This window comes from Mustela erminea, chromosome 8, assembly GCF_009829155.1.
Source record: "Mustela erminea isolate mMusErm1 chromosome 8, mMusErm1.Pri, whole genome shotgun sequence".
Classification (NCBI taxonomy): Eukaryota; Metazoa; Chordata; class Mammalia; order Carnivora; family Mustelidae; genus Mustela; species Mustela erminea.
In genome coordinates this window covers 35514928-35538062 of record NC_045621.1, presented here as the reverse complement: position 1 = coordinate 35538062, position 23135 = coordinate 35514928, and the positions used below count along the sequence as shown (strand labels likewise).

At 42.4% G+C, this 23135-nt stretch overlaps 1 protein-coding gene across 8 annotated transcripts in view; it reads left to right on the top strand.

Moving 5' to 3' along the window:
- The window catches only part of COL4A4 (collagen type IV alpha 4 chain), a 117236-nt gene that overhangs the window by 59219 nt on the left and 34882 nt on the right, over positions 1 to 23135 (top strand). For all 8 annotated transcript variants that reach the window (XM_032355016.1, XM_032355018.1, XM_032355013.1 and 5 more), the window contains 14 exons: positions 44 to 208; positions 3044 to 3133; positions 4105 to 4268; positions 8900 to 8972; positions 9996 to 10102; positions 11752 to 11935; positions 13336 to 13404; positions 14372 to 14479; positions 14960 to 15178; positions 17005 to 17166; positions 18234 to 18404; positions 19042 to 19185; positions 21303 to 21410; positions 22291 to 22472. In XM_032355016.1, coding sequence (XP_032210907.1) covers positions 44 to 208; positions 3044 to 3133; positions 4105 to 4268; positions 8900 to 8972; positions 9996 to 10102; positions 11752 to 11935; positions 13336 to 13404; positions 14372 to 14479; positions 14960 to 15178; positions 17005 to 17166; positions 18234 to 18404; positions 19042 to 19185; positions 21303 to 21410; positions 22291 to 22472 — 1946 coding nt within the window. The remainder of the gene's footprint in view (positions 1 to 43; positions 209 to 3043; positions 3134 to 4104; positions 4269 to 8899; positions 8973 to 9995; positions 10103 to 11751; positions 11936 to 13335; positions 13405 to 14371; positions 14480 to 14959; positions 15179 to 17004; positions 17167 to 18233; positions 18405 to 19041; positions 19186 to 21302; positions 21411 to 22290; positions 22473 to 23135) is intronic.

Sequence of the window (23135 nt, the reverse complement as noted above, 5' to 3'; positions counted from 1 at the left end):
CTGGGAGATGTATGTTGTTTTTTATTCTCGATTTCTCCTGCAGGCATGATGGGACCCCCTGGGCCAAGAGGGTTTCCTGGTCATCCGGGATTTCCAGGGGCAGCGGGTACCCCTGGGAGAGCTGATTTCAGTCCAGGAAAGCCAGGGAAGCCAGGACCACCGGGGTTGCCTGGAGCCCCAGGGCTGCAGGGCCCTCCGGGATCAGACGGTAAAGTGCTCCCCCTTTGCATACATTGGCATTTATGTTGCATGTGATATTTGCAGCTTCATGCAGAAGATGTGACTTTCTAAGTTTTTTCTAAATTTTTCTATTGTTTCTGAGTCAAGTTAGTATTATTATTATTAATAATACAAAAAAAGTAGACTGATGTTGGATATCACATCAGCTACAGCATATGAAAATATTTTTTTGAGAATTTAAGTCTGAATTATGGAATTACATAAGTGAATACGGTTTTTATTTGTTAAGTGTAGTTTTAATTTTTATCAGAGTTACAGATGGACTTGGCTTGAGAGTCAAACCGTTCTATGAAGCCTGTTATGAAGACCTGCCATCCCGGGCAACCCTTCTCCTATTCCTTCCTTCCCAGGGGAAATTCTTCTCATACAATTAGTGGGATTTTCTGTTATTTGCCTTTCTAGTGACCCTCAATGTACTGTATTGCTATTCCTTAATTTTGTTTTAAAGAGAGAGAGACGTGAGTAGGCAGGGGCGGTAGGGGAGGAGGGTGGGTGCAGAAGTAGAGAGAGAATCCTAAGCAGGTCCCACGGCAGCACGGAGCCTGGTGTGGGGCTCAGTCTCATGACCCCGAGATCATGTCCTGAGCCCAAATCAAGAGTCAGTCACTTAACTGACAGAGGCACCCCGATGCCCCACTATTTTTTCATTCATGAGTTTGAGCCTTATCTTTAGACTTCCCTCCATAGAAGGTGAAATTAGCTCTTTTTCAGTCTCTCCCCACTGCACATACGAACATTTTCCACTCCTAAAACCCATTCAATTTAGTTATTATCTTAATTTTGATTAAATATTCATTACTTACACTGAGTGGCTACATAAAATCTATTCACTAGTTCAGCCATATAAAAATACACATTATTACTTTTTGCAAAACATTTTGCTAATGTCTTGTTTCCTTTGTGTGTTTGCTTGGTTTTCAATATAACTTACTGCTAATTCAACCCCAAACTGTCTAGAATTGTATAAATTGTATAACTTTCCCTTCTAACTCATTAAATATTTTATCAGTATTATCTCCGAATAAACCTCTCCTGGAGCTTTTTCAGATTAGGTCAGGTTGCAGTTTTTTAAAAAATATTGACTTATTTATTTGAGAGAGAGAGTTTTTTTTTAAATATTGACTTATTTATTTGAGAGAGAGAGAGAGAGAGTGCAACTGAGCTGGGGCGGAGGGAGAGGGAGACGCACAGACCACCTGCTGAGGAGGGACCCCCCCCCCCAATTCTTAAAAGCTCTGAAGCTCTGCTCTAAAAGCTTATAGAAATTTTTCTTTCTTCTTTTTTTCTTAATGACCTTACATTTCACAATGACTTGCCTCTGTGTGGGCACATGTGCATTCATTGGTAGGCACTCAGTGGGCAGGCTCAAGCCAACACAAGTCCTCCATTTTTAGGTAAATTTCTTGAAGTGTTTCTCTGAGGATACTGTCTCCCTACCAAACACCCTCTGCCATTTTCTCTTTCTTGACTCTATATATTTGCCCATTAGAGAATCTACCCTACAGGACTCTTTCCTCTCGTCTTTATTCTTTTTCACCTTTGTTTTTTTTCTGTAGCAATTTATGGTAGACTTCCCCAACTCCATCTTACAACTCTGCTCCAGGATTTTTTGATTTCTGCTTTCATAATACTTTTTTTTAACTTCTAAGTGTTTTATTGTTGCTATTGTTTTAATGTTTTTCTCTTGTAGCTGTCTGTTCATGTTCTCGGGATGAAATGCTTTCTTTCATCTGCTTTTTAAATAATCTAGTTTATTTGAAAGCTTTCTTCTTAATACATTGTCTGTTATCTCCAGTTCTGAAGGGTCATAGTTACTGCTATAATTTTTGGGAAGAAGATCTTAGGATTGAACTGTTTCTTTAACCAGTCATTCTGATCGAGGCATCACTGTTTGTTCCATTTCAAGGTACTAATTCATGGGGCACCTGGGTGGTTCAGTCAGTTAAACATCCAACTCATGATTTCAGCTCAGGTCATGATCTCAGGGTTGTGAGATCAAGCCCCACACCAGGCTCTGTGCTGAGTGTGAATCCTGCTGAAGATTCTCTCTCTCCCTTTTTCTCCGCCCCTCCCTCTTCTGCTTCCATGCACAAGCTCTCTTTCTCTCTCTTTCAAAAAACAAACAAACAAAAAAACCCAACCAACCAACCAAACAAACAAAAAACCTGAAGTCTGGGAGAGATTTCTCACATAGACTGTGCTTTTTGTTGCCTTTCTGCACAGCCTGCTTAGAACTCAACTTTTCAGGGTCTGTTAGGTTCTCTCACACTTTTTTGCTGTTGTTTTATTTCCTTTTTTTTTTTTTTTCCCCTGCAGGCTTACACATTTTTATCATATCCCTGTACTGTTTGCTATTATACTGGGATTTGGGAAGAATAAGGAATTTATTGTTTGTGTTTCATGTCACCTTTAATCATATGTCTCTGGATTTATGCTTTTATGAGCTATGTGTCATGCTTTCTTTAATTTGGTAATTATTCATCATTGGAGGGGAAAAAGATCCTTGCCATACAGTTGTTTTGTTTGTTTGTTTTGTTTTCCATTGCCTTGCTCTTCAACCCACTAAGTTGGGGTTGAGAATAGGAAGGCTTTATCGGTGACTATGGTAGCAGCAACACGCTGGGACATTATATGGTTGATTGGTATATATATGTTCTTCTGTCAGAGAGAAAGAATCATGGGAAAGGAATGGAAGAAAGGTGGGTTTGAGGGGAAGATAGAGAGCAAGAGACACTCCCACTTGTTCTGTAGAAGACATTCACAGAAACTGTGTGATTCTCTTGCCCCCCCTACCCCTGTAAAGTTATATATTGTAGTGTTGGGCACCCTGGACCACAAGGAATAAAAGGCAAAATGGGTCCTCCAGGAAGAAGAGGCTCAAAAGGAGAAAAAGGCAAGTATGCATCAAAGGTAGGATTTCCAGAAGACAGCAGTGTGAAGGGGAATGGGGGCATTTATGAAGAGGGCAATGGGACATTTCACTTCAATGTGTTATATGCCTTATTTACACCTGTGAGCACTCCTCTTCATTAGGAGCTTATGAGCTGATTAAAACTTACCAGAAGTCAAGTCTTTCTATCTGAGAGTCTAAGGAACACACTTCCCCAGCTGTGAAATTTGCTCCAGAGTGATGACTTTTTTTCATGAAATCCTTTTTATTCCTTAAAAAAGGAGAGATAGGATAGTCTGGATCTTTTATTTCCTTTTCTTCCTGTGGGTCCATATTTCCCAGACTCACAAAATGCCTCTGGCTTCATGTTTCTTCTCCCCAAAAGTTGTTTCATGTTTTTTGGGGTTTTTTGTTTGTTTGTTTGTTTTTTGTTTTTTATCATCTGGGATAGGTGAGTATGAGACCAAAAACACAGCTGGGTTCAACTATCCTAAAGGCATTTCTTTTAGACCAAAAGTGCCAGTGATTAGGAAATGCATTGTAAATTATCAGTTGTAATACACAATTCAGTCAGTAATCCTTTTCACGTATTATTTTGTTTATTTGTTTAGAGTTTATGCTCCAACCCATTTTTCTTTTCTGTTGCTTCAGTAGGAACTGAATAAAAGACTTTCACACTTAAAAAAATAAGATCACTTGTTTTTAAAGTTTCTTTAGTAGAATTGGGTATCAACTTTTCCCTTAGAATCTGTCAGGATGGCTTTCTTAAGACTCCAAACACCCTCTCTGTCTAGAAATGACATATCTACCCCACACAGACCATGCCTAGCCACCCCAGCACAGCGTCCCATGCCCCCATGTCACACATTATCAGACCCTCTTGTTCTTATTTTCATTATTGGTTTTATTAAGTAAAAGCTTTTTGGGATTTTATGCAGGAAATATGACAAAGCTGCCTTTTATCCTCTGTCTAGGAGATGCGGGGCTCTGTGCCTGTGAGCCTGGTCCCATGGGCCCACCTGGCCCTCCGGGGCTTCCTGGGAGGCAGGGTAGTAAGGGAGACTTGGGGCTCCCTGGGTGGCTTGGAGAGAAAGGTCACCCAGGCCCTCCTGGTGCAGAAGGACCTCCAGGACCACCAGTGAGTAGCTTTTACCAGTAACAATTTTTCTAGTTGAAAGAGACTAGATAGAGATAAAATTCAACTGTACCTCTTTCTGATGTATAGTGTGATATATATTTTATGTATTGAACCTATACCTATATTAATGACCCCAAAGTGAACTATATTCATTCATTCATGCATCAAACTAATATTTATCAAGCACCTACTATATTCCAGGTGCTGTTCTAGGTGCTGGGGATGCAGTAAGGAGCAGAACACAGTTTCTGCCCTCCTGGGGACTTCAGGAGTTGGGTTGAACACGGAGCATGTAACAGATGAGTGCATATGGCCGATGATGATAAAGGCCGTCACCATCTAGTGTGACTTGAGAGCCAGAGCTAGAGGAGATGGAGTCAAGGAAGTGGCTAGAGGTTAAGAGGGGCTGTGGAACATGGGGTTTGGTAGGTAAGTTGGATTTGAGCTTTTAGCTTTTAGCCAGTGGAAAGTTTTAAGAGAGACATAATCTACCATTAGCTTCATATGGTTCACTCTGATAGCTCTGGTAAGAACAGATCACAGGGGACAGGGGATGAAGTAGGCAGATGAGCTGTGTGGTGATTACAGTAATTTGGTAAAATGTGGTGGATTAATATGATGGTGCTGAGTATGATGAGAAATCGTCAGATTCTCAAGATGTTTTGAGGACAGTGCTAATAGGTGGACTTGTAGGCTGGACATGGGATATTAGAAGAAAAGTAAAGGCTGAGGCCCAAATGGGGAGGACAGTGTGAGGCGTAGGTGTGGAACGGGGAAGGGAAGAAGCATTATTGGCAACATCTTAAATTTGAGATGCCTGCTAGACGAGGAAAAGTGTTAAGTAGGTATTAAGATGATATTCAAGTAAGGGATTCACATGAGAGGTCCAAGCTTGAGATACAAACATTGGCTTTGTCAGGGTTTACATGATAGTTCGAGCCACAGAGTAGATGGATCTATTTTGAAATGGTTCAGATCTGCTGACCAATACAAGTGACTTGACTGGAGGAACAAACTTTCAGCTACTTGGCTCTTCAGAACAAAGTCACTGCCCCATAAGGCACTCCTCTGTCTTTATTGAAGAGCCTTCATGCTGGGATGACCTGGGGGCCTAACCACCAGGCCCAACATGCTCTTTTCCATTTTCCCCAGGAAACACCATGAAAATAAGGCTCCAGTCTGAGAGCCTTAAGTGAGGGTGACAATTGGGCTGTCCCTGTCCCACCCCTGACACCCTTGCAAAGCACACTGGTAAAGTCGACTCAGCAAGAAGTGAATTCCGTAATGCATGTGTGTTGAATGGACATGGCTGCAGCTGTTAAGTACTCTGCCTTTCATGGCCGGCTTTTACAATACAACATTTTCACATAGTCATTATTTTTACGTGGGTACTTAAGCTTCTTAATGAAGGTTATACTGGCTCCAAAATATTTTTGTGGCTTCCTCTGGAGTTGCTCCTCAGGGCTAACATCCTTGAGTGTGAATGGCTAGTTCATCCAGCATCGCCCTTACTGAGCTCTGTAATTCAGTTGGTCTAGGGTTCGCCTCTTTGGACAGCTTCTGTTTCTGACGTCATTTTTCTGTGACTGACTCCATCCGTAAGAGTTCTCTGTTTTAAATTCATCACAGGGTGGTCATTGTGAGGTGCTAGGTCCGTAGCGTGGAGCATTATGAAAGGAAAAGTGGTGGCGGGCTAAGAATGGACAGAAAGAAAGAACCCAGGGAAGCCACAGGTAACCATGGGTACTCTCACCTCCCCAGACCTGTTCTCTCTCAGCCGCTGTCCCTGGCCTCAGCAGCCACGGATGGGTAGTAGAGTAGAAAAAGGAAAAGTAGGTTTAGGTTCTTTGCAATTTTTTCTGTGGTTAGTCCCAAGCTTGTGTTTATCACCGTAGTCTGAGGATGGGGGTTTCCCACTAAGATGCTGTAGTGCAAAGCATGGGGGCTTAAGGGTACATGGACCCACCTCCACATCCCAACTATGACATTGGTGAGCTCTATAGTCTTACTGAGCTTTAGGGCCTCATTTATAAAATGGATATAATGACACCTGTCTTACAGGTTTATTGTTAAGGATTCAAGTGTATTTTGAGGACTCTAAGGTATACGCACCAGGGAACAAAGAGGGTCACTGCCCCAATGAGCTGCAGAGCTAACCAAAGGTCACAACTGACATGTGCCAAATCTGACCTCCTGGCATGTTGGGTTTGTCTTCATGGTGTTTGTTTTTATATTATTAATAAGACTTATTGCTGCCCTTGAGAAACTGGAAGTTCATTAACACAGGGTCAGTGCATTCCTACAGTTGTCAGGAGCTGAGAGATGGCCATGCCTGTGGGAGCAGGGTAGGGTGCTCATGTCCCCACTTGGTCCATCCATCTGCTTCCCGTGGTAGGCACAGTCCCTCCAGGCCTCTGTGGCTGAAGTCCCTAATCTAGACCATGTTTTAAGCAACCAGTACATGCTTGGCAGAGAGCGATTCTTTTGTTGCTGCTGAGATTTTGTGGTTGTATTAACACATGGATTTAGTGATCTCAGATCTTAGAACAGTGACAAGTAGCTCTTGATCCCAAAGCTTCTGGGAAACTTTGGCCCGAAAATCTCTTAAATTCAACATTTGTTTCACTAAGATCTAAGCACATGAAGGCAAGACGGTCTGCTGTTAACTGTTGTGTCCTTGATACTCCAAGTAATGCCTGGCATTTTAGATTCTTGGTAAATAGCTCTTTAGTGAAATCCAGAATGAGTGCGGGCTATCTTTTTTTTTTTTTTTTTTTTTCCTAGCTCAACTAAGTCTGTGATCTGGATCTAGTGCTTAAAATTCTATATCTGCAGGGTGCCTGGGTGGCTCAGTGGGTTAAGCCGCTGCCTTCGGCTCAGGTCATGATCTTAGGGTCCTGGGATCGAGTCCCGCATCGGGTTCTCTGCTCTGCGGGGAGCCTGCTTCCTCCTCTCTCTCTCTCTCTCTGCCTGCCTCTCTGCCTACTTGTGATCTCTCTGTGTCAAATGAATAAATAAAATCTTAAAAAAAATTCTATATCTGCAGAGCATTAGAGTAATTGATAGTACATTCTAAGTCTCCAATGTGTTGACTAAGAAACTGCTCATGCTCCAAGGGGACCAATGTCTTATTTATTAAGCATTCCATTGGCATTGTCCTTCTGGAGAGGAACTGGTTCACATGCTCAATGAATGGTTTTACGCGTTGATAGTTTATCCATCAGAAGGACGTTATTGTTATAATGTGGACTGAGTACTGTGCCTTATATACTTTGGCCCTGTCCATTTGTTACTTAAAACTTAGCTTATACAGGAAAAGTAAGACGTAAGCAAAATTCAACTCATATTAGCACTTTATAATTTCTAAAGTTCCTTTCCTGTCTAATCTAACCATTTCTATTCAGAAATTTGTTCCACCCACTTTTCTCATGTCTGATAAACATTGTTACACAGGAAGTAGTATTACAGTGAAGATCCTAGGGGTTTCGAATGGGTTTGGACATGTTTTTTCTCTACATTAAATGGCTCCCACACATTTTTGCCATTTGTGTTTTTAAGCATGTTGCATATAGTTTTGGCTTCTTCTTTATTCTTACTGCTTAATACTGCTGTTATGCTCATCTCTATTGGCACCTTCTTCTCTTAGTAGCCAACTGCTTATAAAGTGCCAGTTGAGAAGGTAATTAAGCCTGTATGAACATGTTGTTAGATTGTATGAGAATAAGAAAAGGCATCTGTGTGAGAGAAGATGGGTTTGCTCAGTCATTTTCACCTCCTTCTAAATTCTTGTCTATGTTTCTTGATTTTCAAGATCACAGGATAAGTAACCTTAAGCTCTGTATAGTGTTCCTACAACTGTATTTACTATGGTGCTTGGCCAATTTTATACTGGTGGTAGGTCTCCAGATTTTTGACATAGATTAATGTTCAATGATAACATAACACTTACAAAACCATGACCCAATAGTCGAGTTTCAGAGCAATGTTGAGGTAAAAAGGTGATTGAGCGCATTGGCCAAAATTAGTTGTTTACTTGTTATATGGAGGAAATATATCAGCTATAATGAAGGTTCTTGTTTTCCCCCCTCTTCCTTATCAATTTCTCTCAATATCACACACTTGTCCCTAAGCCTCTGCCTTCAACTTTAGTGGCAGCTCTTGTGGTTAACCTACCCACCACCTTCCTCTTCAATCTACATTAAAATGCCCAAGATAGTTAAAAATTTTTTAATGAATTTTTATTTTGAGATAAGTTTTGTTTTATGACTCAAGAAGTTTGCAACATCATGCAGAGAAAGAAAGTTCCTGTAGACCCTTCATCCAGCTTCCCCATGGTAGCATACATAACCTTAGTATATTGCCCAAACCAGGACATTGATATTGATACACATTTCTGTTGAATCTGGTACAGAACTTATCCAGATTCCACAAGTTTTTAAATGCGGGTCAAGAGCCTCAGTTTTGTAAGGTAGGACCCACCTTGGAAGGCAAGAAAGAGAATGACACTGAGAGTACCAAACCAGAATCTAGAACAGTTTATTTAGAAAGAAACAAGAGAGAGATTAGATATACGTGACTATCTTTTGATCCATCAAAATTAAAATGATTTGTTCCTCTTATTTTTCACCAAGGGAAAACATGGTGTTTCAGGACCACCTGGCAGCAAAGGAGAAAAGGGTGATGCGGTTGTATCAAGAGTGAAAGGTGAGCCTAGTCAATCACATAGCTCCCTTCCATTTTATGAGTGGAATGGGAACCATCCTTTTGCATTCATTTCTCTTCTGACCACAGATCAATTCTATGACAAGATACAGGGCTGTTGAGATTGTTTAAAAAAATATTCCTTGTCCCTCACATTTCTTGTGATAATGTTGAGCCTCAAATCCCCTATCCCTTATTTGAAAACATTAAAAAAAAAAAAAAACATATTTGAGTTCTCATTATTGTGGCTCTGGGTTTGACAAAAGACCACCTTTGATTTACCTACTGTTTATCCAGTGCATTATAGCATCCTGTACTAATCAAGGCTGCTTTGGTCATGACAGATACCCAGCTTGAAGTTGTTTTAGAGAAAAAAGTAATTTATTGACTCACCTAAACAAAATTTGAAGTATTGGAGGTAGGGCTTGTACTGGGATGGCTGGATCCAGGAGATTCTTCCTACATCTTGCATCTTTCATTGCACCAACCGCATTTCTTCCCAAGACTAGTTTCCTAGGCTGTGGGTCTACTGCCTTTCCAGCCAGAATCTCCAAATTCTCACAAAAAGAAGTAGAGCCCTACCTTCTCAGCTCCAGTTTGTTAAAAACAACAACAACAACAACAAACCCAAAAAACATTTAGGAAAAACTGAGCTAGCCTAGGGGCAGCACACCACCATGGACTGCTCCCCCATTCACTCTTGCCAGGGGATGGGGCACCACGTTCAGTGCTGTGCAAGCAGGGGCAGATGCTCTTGTGGTTGGTGCCTCCACACACAGCCTCCCTGGCAGAATGAAGAAAGGAGCGCTTTCCAAGTAAGAAGGTCAGCGGGTTTGGCAACTGTCACTCTCCTCTCTCCCTTTTGCATGGTTGTCCTTATGTGACTTTAGTCAGTCAACTGAGATACTCCGAGTCTCTACCAGCCCACACAGAGGCAAGGTCATTATTTTTATGCTTGTCCTGTGTTTCCTTCTACTTCACCTACTGCTGAGAAGGGTCTGAATGCCTTTTCGCCTTTGTTCCCAGGGCAGAAAGGAGAAAGAGGTCCTGATGGGCTCCCAGGATTTCCAGGACAGCAGGGACAACATGGTAGGGATGGACTTCCTGGACAAAGGGGGGATCCAGGCCCTCCGGTATGTATAATTCTTTGGCTATTGAATTTCATTTTCTTATATGGCCACAAAACGTCTGTTTCCCCCTTCTCAATTTAAAACTATAATGTAGTCAAGTGTCAATGTGCCGTAAATCAGAGTTGCCTTCTGTGACTGTCACAAAAAGTTGATTTTTGTCAAAGGTGTGGTCTGAATCAGATGGTCTAAAGAGCAGATGGTCTGAAATCCTAAGAGGCGGTTTAGTCATGGGAAGACTTCCTGTCCTGTCTTTGGTTTTTGCATCATTCTCATGATGTGCATCTGTTTCCGGGGCCCTCGCATCTACAAAGCCCCCAGCCACCGCAGGCCTGTTCAGTAAACTCTGGAGGGTAGAGAATAGAACATAGGTCTTGATAATGACCTTTGGTTCTGTCCCCAAGTGAAGAGGCACATGAGGGGAAGTGGCAAGCAAGAGAGGGTCAACTAGTGCAAATCCCCTGAATTTTGACATATTGGCTGAAGGGAAATCCCACTGACAAATATTTCTGCATTTTTCAAGCACGTTTTGGGTGGAAACCATGGAGAGGTAACAGAGGCCATAAGAAAAGTCTCTGAGACATGATCCAGTGCTTAGGAACTTAAAACATCTTGGGGCGATGTCACAGGAGCCGAGCTAGGTGTTTCATGCGTATCATCAATCTTCTGAAGAGCAATTTGTTTTCAGATTTTACCATCGGAAATGGAGGCTAAGGGTATGTTATTCCAGGTCATCTACCTATCAAGTGAGCTAAACAGGAGTGAAAACCTGAGTCTGTCTTTTGTCAGCGCATGTGCTATTTCCGCCAGACATGCTGCCTGGCATTGAGAACATCAGGCCTTCCTTGTAGGTGAAAGTTCTGGAAACTGTTCATTCCATTAGCGTGAATGAGATGAGCTCTGAGGCAGATGTGGTGGCAGCCATGGCTGGAGAGGCTTCTTCTCCATAGGAGCACATTGTGCAGGGACCCCATGGGGAACTTGCCGGTTCCAGGAACCATCATTCAAGGAAGCCCGAACAAGGGTTCCACAAAGATCTTTCAAGTTTTCCAGACCAGATGCAAATTTGGCAGCTGGGGATTGATTTTACCGTAAGCAATGCTGCCTTGTGATATACTGGACATCCTGTTTTTATGGAGTTGCCAGAGGAACAAAACTAGACAGTTAACCAAAGGCCAAATTCTTAAGCAGGAGCAGAAAGTGTTTGTAAGTCCGTCGCGTGCATATGTGAAGGACGGTGGAGTCTATCACTGTGCCTTCTCCTCAGAATACAGGACCACAATTTCAAACACATAAGAACTTACTTGTTCAGTTTATAAGCCTTCGACCTCCCTCTAACTACATGTTTCTCTATCTTCTTGTTTTGATATCAGAGAGTTGTTCCCACATAAAATTTCTCAAACATATTTAACACATAACACACACATGGCTTTCTGTAATTGAGGCTTAATTCCCCCCCATAGCCTATAAGTGTTTGTAAATATTTAGGTTATCTCTGAACAAGAGTCTGAGTTAATCATTTAAAATTACAATTGCTATTGAGTCTCCTGGAATTGTGAGGTTTTTCTATGTGTTTCTGTAGCTTATGACAATGACTGCTTTGAACGCATGGACTAGCAAAGTTGCTAACTGACTCATGATGCAAACATTCCCAGGGGGATCATGAAGACGCACTCCCAGGTGATAAAGGGTTTCCTGGACCCCCAGGTCCTCCGGGCAGAGCAGGACCTAGAGGACAACCAGGTCTGGGATTTCCCGGCCCACCAGGAGAGAGAGGACCACCAGGAGCTCCAGGCCGCCCTGGTGAGAGGGGCCTCGAAGGCTTGAAGGGTCAGAAAGGTAATTTCGAATGTGACGTGTTACAGAATGGCAAGGGAAATAGTGGAAGCTAAAGTGATCCTCTCTTCTAGGAAAAGTCATTATAGCTACGGCTAGAACCACTACATAATATTTCTTCTAGCTGCTGTTCAAACTTTGAATGTTGTCTAACAAAAGCATTACAGCACAATCAATAATTAAAACAAATTCTTAAAATACTAAAATGTCTTGGTTGCTGTATTTGTCTGACATACCAAAATTGCCTTTCATTCATTTCTCAATACCAGCTCATGCAATTGGTATTAAATTTACATACATATTCAAAATATCTATTTGTTTACTCTCTTTTAAGACAGTGCAGGGTATATTAATAAAAAAACACTAGTGTTTCATTTTAAAAATGCATCATTGTTGTGGAAAACCCATGTGTAAGCATTCTAGGAAGGAAAAAAAAAGAATGGATTTCAAATACATTTGACAGTTATCTGAATTTAAAACAGTAAAGTGATTTGCGGTATTAGAACTGAAAACTTTTGAAAAGTCTGGAGAAAGGTTTATTTAAGATTTTTTTTCCTCTGTAATATGTACATATGCCTCAGGCTACATTATTAATTGTGAAGTGTTAGAATGAGATGGTATCATTGGTTCTCACTTTGATGATATAGGCAATAATTTGGACCTCAATAAGGCTTAGGATTATGGTTCTGGACCCTTCAAAATCTAACATTATTTTTATTCAGTTGATACGTTTCTGATTTGAGGGCATATGGAGCAGTACAGTGTCATGCATTCATTCTATTATAAAAGAGAAACATTCCATTTCAAAGGGAGAGGGAACCGAGAGGCACACGCTTAGGCGTCTTCCTGTCTTCACCAGCGAAAGTGGGGGGATGGGAGTGACCACCGTGCAGAGTCATTAACAAAACCAAGACACGATACATGTGAAGGCCCAGATCCATGGCAGGCCCTCAGGAAATGTCAGCTGGTGTTAGTATCTCACCGAGGGTGCTCATCTACACGGGCCTCCCTCATCCGAACCACACTCCAGTCCTCCGAGCTCACTGTTCAGTGTCGCTCCTACATCATGATTTCTCAAGTCTTCCGATTCCATCGTCTTGGGTGTCATTGGGCCTGTCAATACATATCTTTTTTGGGTTATTAAAACTGATACTTCTTGGGATTTTCCTTATTCCCTTTACATTCATACTGTCTGACAGCTGAAGCTCAGATTTCAGGACCCGCCTTTCAGAAATTCAAAATAACAGTAGTTCAGATGCTCTAAGGATACTTGGAAGTCTTCTTTTCCCTTGCAATCCACATATACTCTATGAAGAATTATCCTGATTGAGTTATCATTGAGATCCACTTTACATGGGGCTGTCAGTTGCGTGAATGCCATTTTGTTTGTTTTTTCATTTCAGGCGATACAATTTCTTGTAACATCACCTACCCTGGGAGGCCGGGACCCCCAGGAATTGATGGACCTCCAGGTAGGATCAATGAGAAATGGCTGTTTTACACATTCCCCAGGGTAAAGGAACTGGTGAGACAGATGAACCCATAGTTAACCATCTGGTGACTAGTGAGAATAGTTCTAAAATAATCATCAGGTTTTGAGGAACTATGGGAAAACAGCATCTGTGGTAAGACACACTAGGGCTCAAGTCTACTGGTTTGGGCATACTCTAGGTGGGGTATTTTGTTTTATTTTTTTAATCTCTAGGCAACAAAACTTACCTCGATTTGATCACATTTCAGTAGAAATATCTGCCCTTTGAGTATTTTAAAACTGTACCTTCTTTCTTTTCCTATGCCCCAGGAGGAAAACTGATAATGTACTTAGTGATTGTAAGTTTTACCCTGTTCTGCTTTGCCAACCTCAAGGGATGTGAACACACAGATTTTAAGTTGCCAGTTGTATCTCCTTTAAAGTTATTTTAACTGAGAGAACTTCCAGTTAAAAATCAAAGAATGTTTGAAAAAAAAAAATCTCGATTCCTTTTGCAGGTGCTTTTTGCCTATGCTTCCTTGGAGGGCAAAATAGTAAGGTGTAGGGAAGTCGATTTTGGCCTGTACCCTGATGGTTTCTTGGTAGACTACATGCTGCCATCTCTTTCCTCCTGCAAGGAGGGGCTGTGCTCGAATATTTCTGTTGAGACAGCATGGGAAGACACCAAAAGATTCATCAGAGTGGTGGTACATGTCTCAAAGGCTTTTAGGGAGAATCCTTTACAGTATGGCTTTGGAGAAAACACATTAACAAAAGTACTCTCTTTGAAACACTTGTTTGAAGCATATGATTCCTAAGATGATTATGTAAACCAGGCAAGGTGACATCTACTTACATGAAGTAGAAATACTCTGAACAAGACAGCACAGATTCTTTTTAGATCACCTGATTTTCATTCTCATTTGATTTGCATTTTATTGAGCCTGTGTTTTGTTGTTATTATTTAGGACCAAAAGGATTTCCAGGTCTTCGGGGCACTCCGGGGTTGAGGTGTTTCGATGGGCAAAAAGGTCGGCGTGGCAAGCCAGGAATATCAGAAATACCGGGTCCACCTGGTGAATAAGCATTTTTCATTTAAGAATGTGCCTGTACTTCTGAAACTCATTGACTATAGTAAGCAGACAGCTCAGGAATCCCTACATAATGGGGGAATTTTTTTTTTTGAAACATTAAGCTCTTAGCTATGTTTTAATAACTTTCAGATTCTGCTAACTTTGTAAATTTTCAGGGCTCCTTCCACCTGAAGTGTGAGTTCCAGGCTCTCAGTGGTCTACTATTTGGTAGAAACTGCTCAGTCCAGACAGATTGCCAGTGAGTGAAAACAATGAGAGAAACATCATTGGCTTCTAAGAAATACAAAATCACAATGTATTTTCCTGCAAAAGATGGCAAAGCAACATTGCTGATTAAGTTACTCTTAATTTAGTTAATGCTCCCGTATTTTTAAAAAATACATTTTTGTCAAAGTAGTAGTCTTCCATTTGTATTAGTTCTATATTTGTACATCCAACAATTTAAACAATTTTTTTTGATAGGTTTTCGTGGTGACATGGGCGATCCGGGTTTTGGAGGTGAAAAGGGGTCCTCCCTTCTTGGGCCCCCAGGCTTCCCTGGTTCTCGTGGAGCAAGTGGTCAGAAAGGAGTCATGGGAGAAACTGCCTATGGCCAACCAGGTGCTCCAGGAAAGAGAGGTCTTTCAGGAGTGCCAGGGTCAAAAGGTCACAGAGGTGATCCAGGACATCCAGGCTTTGAAGGTATGAGGGCTGTGCTGTCCCTGTGGTCCATAAAGCTGGCTCAGCTCTGGAACAGGTCACCAAAGACTATTTAGACTATGCAGCCTTAGAAATCTAGAATGCAGAATTTCCCCCTAAGCATCTTCATCATAAATGAGCACTGGCCACATTTCAAGGAACCTGTATCCGTAGCATCGCCTTTGCATTTTATGGGTGGTTTTCAAATTCGGGGCAGCTCACTGTGGCTCATCCATTCAGTTTGATTCAGCCGCTGCTGGACGTCTGCCTGCTTCAGACTCAGGAGAACACGTGAGCCCTGTAAACGCCCAAGGAACAGGCACTGGGTCACCTGCCTGCTGCCAAGGCCAGGTTGAAGGAGGACAGGCTAAAAGAAGAAGGGGAGCCCAGAGGGCAGAGCCGCGTGCAGTGGTGTTTAAGGAAGCTGGGTGTGGTGTGGGCTGGGCCTGGCAGGCACACTGTGTTATTTGGACAGGTGGCAGGGTGGGAGGGGCTTTCATTCCAGCAGGGGTAGTGGGTAAGCAAGGTGGGAAAATGGTCCTGGCACTGACCATAACATCTATTTCCAAAATCACTAAGGATTTCTTCGGACCCTCAGTAGAAATCTTTAATGTATTTAATAGTAACAGTAACCCTGGGTCACGGTCCTTAAAATCATCATCTTTGGAGCCCTAGTCTCAGGAATTTTGATTCATTACATTAGAATTGCATGGGTCCCAGCAGTCCAGACCCTTAGGTTGTGGTGACCAAGAGTGGACTCCAGACCAGACTTTGTTACAGACACTCTTCTGGTTCTTTTCTACTAGTGGGCGAGCCAGTATTTACTAGGTATCCGCAATAGTATCATACAACAGGGAAAATGGAGGGCAGGGGACTAAGTCCCCTTCTCTGGCACCAAGGGACTTACTCTGTAGTTGGTAAGTCAAAATGTTCATATACAAAACCCTAATTAGTTAGAAAGTAGCAGGAGAATACATTCTGAGTCAGTGAAAATAATTTTGACTTAATAATCCTACTCTCTCACTTGTGACAATGTATCTAAGGGAAGTGCTCAGCAGAAGATAAAGATTACTATGAAAATACCCTTGTATCATCCACAAAAGATGAACAAATGGGAACAATAGAGTTAAGTAATACACACATGCACACACTCAGCGAAATACCATTCAGCTCTTTTCAACTAAAATTATATTTATAAAGATTATAACAAAATGAAAACATTTGCAGATTAATATGCAATGTGAAATAATCCAACAATGATATACTGTGATTATACTTTAAAAATATAAATGCATGAATAGAAGTATAATGAAAACAAGGAAAATAATAGATTTTTAGGGTAGAGCATGGGATGGATGATAGGGGAATTGTGTTGTTGTTGTTGTTGTTGTTGTTGCTTTTCTGGAAATGACACTGCCTTTCCAATAAATAGAAATTTAAGAGTTCAAGTGATGAAATGGCTTACAAAAAACGCATCCATAAACTGTGAACTGGGTGTGTAAGTACTGTGGAGATTTGGTATAAAGCCTGCCACAATGTGAGAGGTTAATTAAAATCAAGAAGAACCTCGCGGTGTTTAATTTGCCCAAGCAACTTCTTCGTTGTCTGTGTAACCGTATCAAGTAACTCTCCTAGTAATGCATGGTTTTCCCATTCATTTGGAACTCACGACCATCCGGGATAAGAAAATCCTCCGAGATGCTCTACTCATTTGAGCCCTGAGCTGGATGGAAAGGCTTGTTTCTGGTATTGCAAGTGTGCACCTGCTATGGCCGGCTGACTCCCTAGTTTGATGCCATGAGTGTCAAGAATACCTTGTATCATTTCAGGGGCAGCTGGCAGGCCAGGATTCCCAGGTCTTAAAGGCCCCAGAGGCAGAGAGGGAAGTGCTGGGTTTCCAGGAATCCCAGGTCTACCTGCTCGTTCCTGCAAAGGAGGTGCCCCAGGGTTACCAGGGCAGCCGGGACTCCGAGGGGCTCCAGGCCATCCAGGTGAGTGAGAGCCTGTGCCATGCCTACCCGTGAAGAGCCTGGGACTTGACTCTGCTTACAGAGGAATAAACTCACCTGCTACTCCTTTACGTACCAGTGGAACCAAGAGTCCTGGGGCAGAGACAAGGACTTTACTGTTCATAGGACAGCAAGGGGCATGCACTTCCCGGTGGTTTGGGTCATTTCCCCTTGTCGCCCTAGTCTGATGGGGACACAGAAGCGGGGTTCGACGGATGTTGCATTGCACACGCAGCAGGTTGCAGGATCTGAGAGGAGCCCCGAGCCTGGGGAGCTGCTGCTTTATAGCCGCAGGCAGCACAGCCTGCTCTTTATGCTGGGATAGGTGCTGTATCACCTGCCAAGGCTGTGGGTGGCAAACACAACCTTAAGAAATAGCCCAGGTAAAGAGTGGCCAGGACCTTGTATTTTGGGGGCACCCAGCAAGACGTGTAGGGGCTTGAGAAACCCAAGAAGAAGTACATCTCAACCCAAGGCACTAGAGGGCTGTTTCCAATGTGATCTTCATTTCGCCATTTGGTTTGTCTCCTGTTATTTATATCCTGTTGCATTTATTCAAAAATGGCAGGAAAATGGATCAAAATGGGGTTGAGGCAAACCCCGCCTCTACAGCCTTATTTCCAGCACCAGTAAAAACCAGATGACGTTGCTGTGATTTCTGCAGTCCTCTCCAGTGAACAGCCTGACCAAGTTCACTTGGCCAGAGCTGCAGGGAACACCTGGAAAGTTTTCTTCTACTGGTTCCAACAGTAAATACAAATACTATTTTTGTTCTTCACCCTTCCCGTTTTCCATTTTTTCAAATGCTCTTTATAGTATTTGTGTATCTCTACTGGGAAATATTTATTCAAGTCATCTGCCTTTCTTCTTATAGCAGCCAGGAAAATAGGTTCGGAGACTGACGGAGCATTGCCACTGTGGTTTTAGCTGATAAACATTGTTTCATAGGCACGGATACACAATTTAAGCTATCAGTGAATTTTTTTTCCTGCCCATGTGTGAAGCCGGTGTTCAGTCTCACACATTTTTGTCCTTGTGGTTTGTCCCAGGTGCTCCAGGTTGGAAAGGACAGCGAGGGGACATGGGGCCTCCTGGTCCAGCTGGAATGAAGGGCCTCCCTGGAGTCCCGGGATGGCCAGGGGCAGACGGTCCCCTAGGACCCCCAGGCATCCCAGGTCCCTCAGGGGATGACGGACTGCCTGGTCTTCCAGGCCCAAAGGGTAGGTAGCTCTTTTCCATTATTTACCCCTGTTTTATAAACTTGAAATCCACTGCCAGGTGAAGACTATTACATATGATCATACTATTAAATTTACTGTTCTAACAGCCTGATTTTGTCCTACCCTTAGTGACCGCTCCCTTCATCTTATCCCCTATATTGTTATTTCCCGTGGCACAATGTTTTGGTATAGGTAAATGGGAAAATGTTGGGGGGTTTTAAACCCACAGAACCCACAAATACTTCTGCTGAACACACTGGGTAGAGCTGATCAGGTGTTGGGTCAGGGCTAATGTACTTCCACGTTGGATGAGTCCCCGTCCTCCAGCCCCATATCCCTGGCTCCTGACCTCTTCAAGCATGATGAGATCAGGACTCAGAAACACAAAGGCTCCCACTTCAGCCCTATGGGGTGGAAAGCTGAGTCGGCAAGCACAGCGGTTACACGAGGTGGGCCTGGTAGACGTTGTTTACCTTCAGTACAAACAGGGCCATGGGAGGGGGCAAGGACCACAGATCTAGGAAGGGTACAAGCTTTAAAAATGTCTTTCCTGGGGATAAAAATATATTATATGTTTATAAAAAATAAAAAATTAAAAAAAATGTCTTTCTATAAATTCATGCTGTCGTTTCATCAGGATCCCAGGGGCTGCCTGGCTTCCCTGGTTTTCCGGGGGAAAGAGGAAAACCTGGCCCCGATGGACGTGCTGGCAGTAAGGGGGACCCAGGAGAGGACGGTCAGCCCGGCTTCCCTGGAGACCGGGGGGTGAAAGGTGCCAAAGGTAAATGCACTTGACAGCACGGTGATGCTACATCTTGGTTTTGGTATTTGATCAGAACCTATATAGATGGTCTTTGAAAAGTACGTGGAACTGTCCTGCAGCTTGGATTCCTCTTCCTTTGGGATTTCTGGTGTTTTAGAATTTTAAACCAAATTCATTTTCCTTACCTCTCAGTCCTGTTGCATATAACTGATAAATGAATTGCTCTATTAGTAGAAAAAAATATCAAGTGCTTTGATATAGGGCTATTGGCTTTAAAAGAACCTTCTCACTGGTTAGGAAGGAAGCAGGAAAAGGCCCCAAACTCTGTTTCAATCTTTTTTTTTCTTTCTTTTTTTAAATATTGCTTTTTGTAAAAAGCCTAGATGATAAATATTACAGGGCCTGTGGTCCCTGTTGAAATCACTCAGCTCAGCTTTTATAGTATGAAATCAGCCAGAGACAGCACGGAAACATGCTAACATAACTTGTGTTCCAATCGAATTTTCCTTACGGATACTGACATTTGAATTTCAATTAATCTTCTCATGTCACAAAATATTGTTCCCATTTTGAGTTTTATCCCCTAAATGTAAAAGTGTAAAAACCATAGCTCACGGATTATAGATAAACTGGCCACAGGGGGATTTGGCTCTCAGGTGGTAATTTGCCCACCTCTGAACTAGAGTAAATCCACTCTCATCTGAGCCATGAGCTATACTTCCCCACCTGTACTTAAAGAAAGAGTTTTTAGGGCACCTGAGTGGCTCAGTTGGTTGAGCATCCGACTCTTGATTTTGGCTCAGGTCATGATCTCAGGGTTGTGAGACTGAGCCCCATGTTGGGCTCCACACTCAGTGGGAGCCCACTCTGCCTGCCCACCTGCTCATGCTCTCTCTCTCTCTCTCTAAAATAACTAATAAATACATCTTTTTAAAAAATAAAGTTTTCAAATAAATAAAATCCTAAGAAACAGTTTTCATTACTATTAAAAAGTAAGAATTTCAAGACCACTGGTGTAAATGTTCTGTGTCCATCCCTGTTACATATTTACTTCTAGCACTTAGCTGGGAGGCCGCAGTGAGTGAAGGTAACATCTCATTTCCAGTGTAGAGAATGCATGCTTGACAACTTGAGAGATAAGTGTTTTGTCCTTAAAGCACTCTGGGTAAATAACCCCTCCTGGGTTATACCCTCCTGGGTAAATAACCTTCTATTAAATTACTTTTACTTCTTGGTGAATTGATTCTACTCTTATTTTTGTTTTACTAGCCTATCTGTTTGGGTTTGTTTGTTTGTTTGTTTGTTTGTTTGTTTTTAATAAAGAATCAAGGAATCAGAATCGCTCTTAGCTAGCTTAGATTAAGTGATGTTTGCTATGCTATTATGGTTTCCAAAATAAAACAGATATAAAAAAACTGATAGTACATAATATGTTAACTAACTGGAATTTAAATGAAAACTTAAAAAAAAAAAATGCTCTGATTGGTGTTTGCTCCCGTGGTATAAATACCCACCGTGGCTGCTTTAAAGCTGTGAGCTGTTCAACAACTGGCTAACAAAATTCTCCACTTGTTAGTGATTGGCTCTCACCACACTGGTATGAGCCCATTTGAGGACACTTCTACAACTGGACAGTATTTACAAAAATTGGGTAGAAATACCGTGTATTCTTCCTACCTTTCAGAATTCTCTAGGTGGAGAAGCGGTTGAAATAAGTGATCTTTTAATTAATAAGGAAAAAAATAGAGGGTGGCTAGGAAGGGAAGGACAGGGAACTGGAAAATATGAGATGGGTGGCTCACGTTTTATAGGATGAAGAGACATATTTTAGATCTGGAACCTTTCAAGCCTATCTGCTTTCACCTAAGACTCCGAGATCCGTTTGGCTGAATTTAGCAAGCATTCACTGATCATTCTCTATAGCCCAGACCCTGTTGCTGGACACATTGTGAGGGGAATGCAAAAAGATATGGCCCTTCCTTTAGGAACTCCATCGGCAATGTGCAAGCTATAAACATAAATATGGTTTAGGAAATGAAATGTAGATTTGCAAACTGGACCGGAAGGGTCTTAACAGAAGAATCACATGTGTGGTGCTTCTGTTTGTTCTTCTCTTGCATACTTAATATCTGAAGGAGCGAGAGGGCCCCCAGGAGATGAAGGAGAGATGGCTATCATTTCCCAAAAGGGGAAAACAGGGGAACCTGGACCTCCAGGAGATGGTGGATTCCCAGGAGAAGAAGGTAAGTAAATGCTCATTCTTTTTAACTGTATCCAATGTGTTGATCTCTCTAGATCATTCGAACATGCATTTGTTTGGGAAAAGGAAGACCACTTGCTTTAGATACAGATATACACAGATTAACCTCATGCTGCATTTTTCTTTTGCTTTTCCATGCCAGAACTTAATTAAAGTTCATACATGGGTCTAGATTTGGATATTCCAAATTAGGGTGTCAGTCCAAAGATTATACTTCTAATACCAGTTCCAGCTTTCCAGTACCCCCATTTGTGGTGACTGGTATTAAAACAAGGAACACAGTGTTGACTGCCCAGGTCATTTTGACCCATGCTTCTCCAACTTCAGTGTGCCCATGAACTGCTGGGGCTCTTGTGAAAATGCAGATTCTAGATCAGCAGGGCTGGGGAAGGCCCCAACTCTGCCTTTCTAACAAGCACCCTGATGCCCGTGCTCCTGCTCCCCAGAAACAGCATATGGCAAGGACTTTACCACCACATTTGTATTCTCTGCCTTCCCGTCAAGTTCAGGTTCAGTCTGCAGGAGGCCAGGGTTCTTGTCTTGGCTCTCTCCTTAACTAATTGTTGGGGGTAGATGTTCTTTAACTGCACTGGGTCAGCTCTTCTTCATTTGTAAGATGAGTATGTGACCAAGCAGATGACTGTGCAGGCTTATTCCTCCCTTGGAGTCGCTTCATTCCTCCCTGAGTCAATTCATGGGTGCTTCTTTCCTAGTGAGGTCAGTGAAGCCCAAAACCATCTCTTAGGGCAGGAACTAGGTCCCCCTAAAACCTCCTCCTAAACATAGGACCCAAACCCTCAGCCTAACTACTGTCCCACCGGGGATTTCCTAGAAGAGGTTTGTCCCACTTGCAACCCCTCCAGGTGATAAAGGCGATCCTGGGACGCAGGGGAGGAGAGGAGAGCCCGGAAGACACGGACCACCTGGATTTCACAGAGGGGAGCCTGGTAGAACCGGGCAGCCAGGGCTTCCAGGCCCCCCAGGCCCCCCAGGCTCACCTGGTCCAAGAGGGATTATTGGTTTTCCGGGATTTCCAGGTGACCAGGTAAGTGGCTGTGGTTGGGGAGGAAAGAAATAATATAAACCTTTTGCTCCTGGGTGCCCATAAGGAGTCCTAATTTGCCAGTGTACATCATTGCCCTTTGACTGGCTTTTAGAATATAAGTGAAGAATGAAGGCTTCTGGGAAGCCATGATGTGAGTATAATTTCTGAACAGTGCTCATGCCTGTTTTCCTGTGACAGATGACAAAATTCCCTCACTCCACCTACTTCCCTCATGACTGCTGGTTTATCCGAGTAGAGTTCTCTGAAAAATAACCTAAATTCCGGTGTCGAAGCCTTCCTATCTGATTGCAGACATCTCAGATTTTGCTGTAAATACATTTGGTCTTCGTAAGCATGAGTAAAACACCCCCCTGGAAAAAAAAAAAAAAACACCCCCCTGAGAAGCCAAGAGATACAATATGTGTCATGGCCTACATCACAGCTTATAGAAGATGGATATAATTTGCTACCCATCTTTTGGAATCAAATAGATTTTTCAAGTTTTGGGTAAAAAAAAAGAAAAGTCTTCTAACAAGATTTTATTTGGGGTTAATTTGCTCATTCAAACCTTAATATTCAAATTATGTGATATATTTACTCTTTTGTAATCAAATTAGAGAATCGGATGCTGTCGACACCTCTAATTCTGGAGTTTTAGCCACT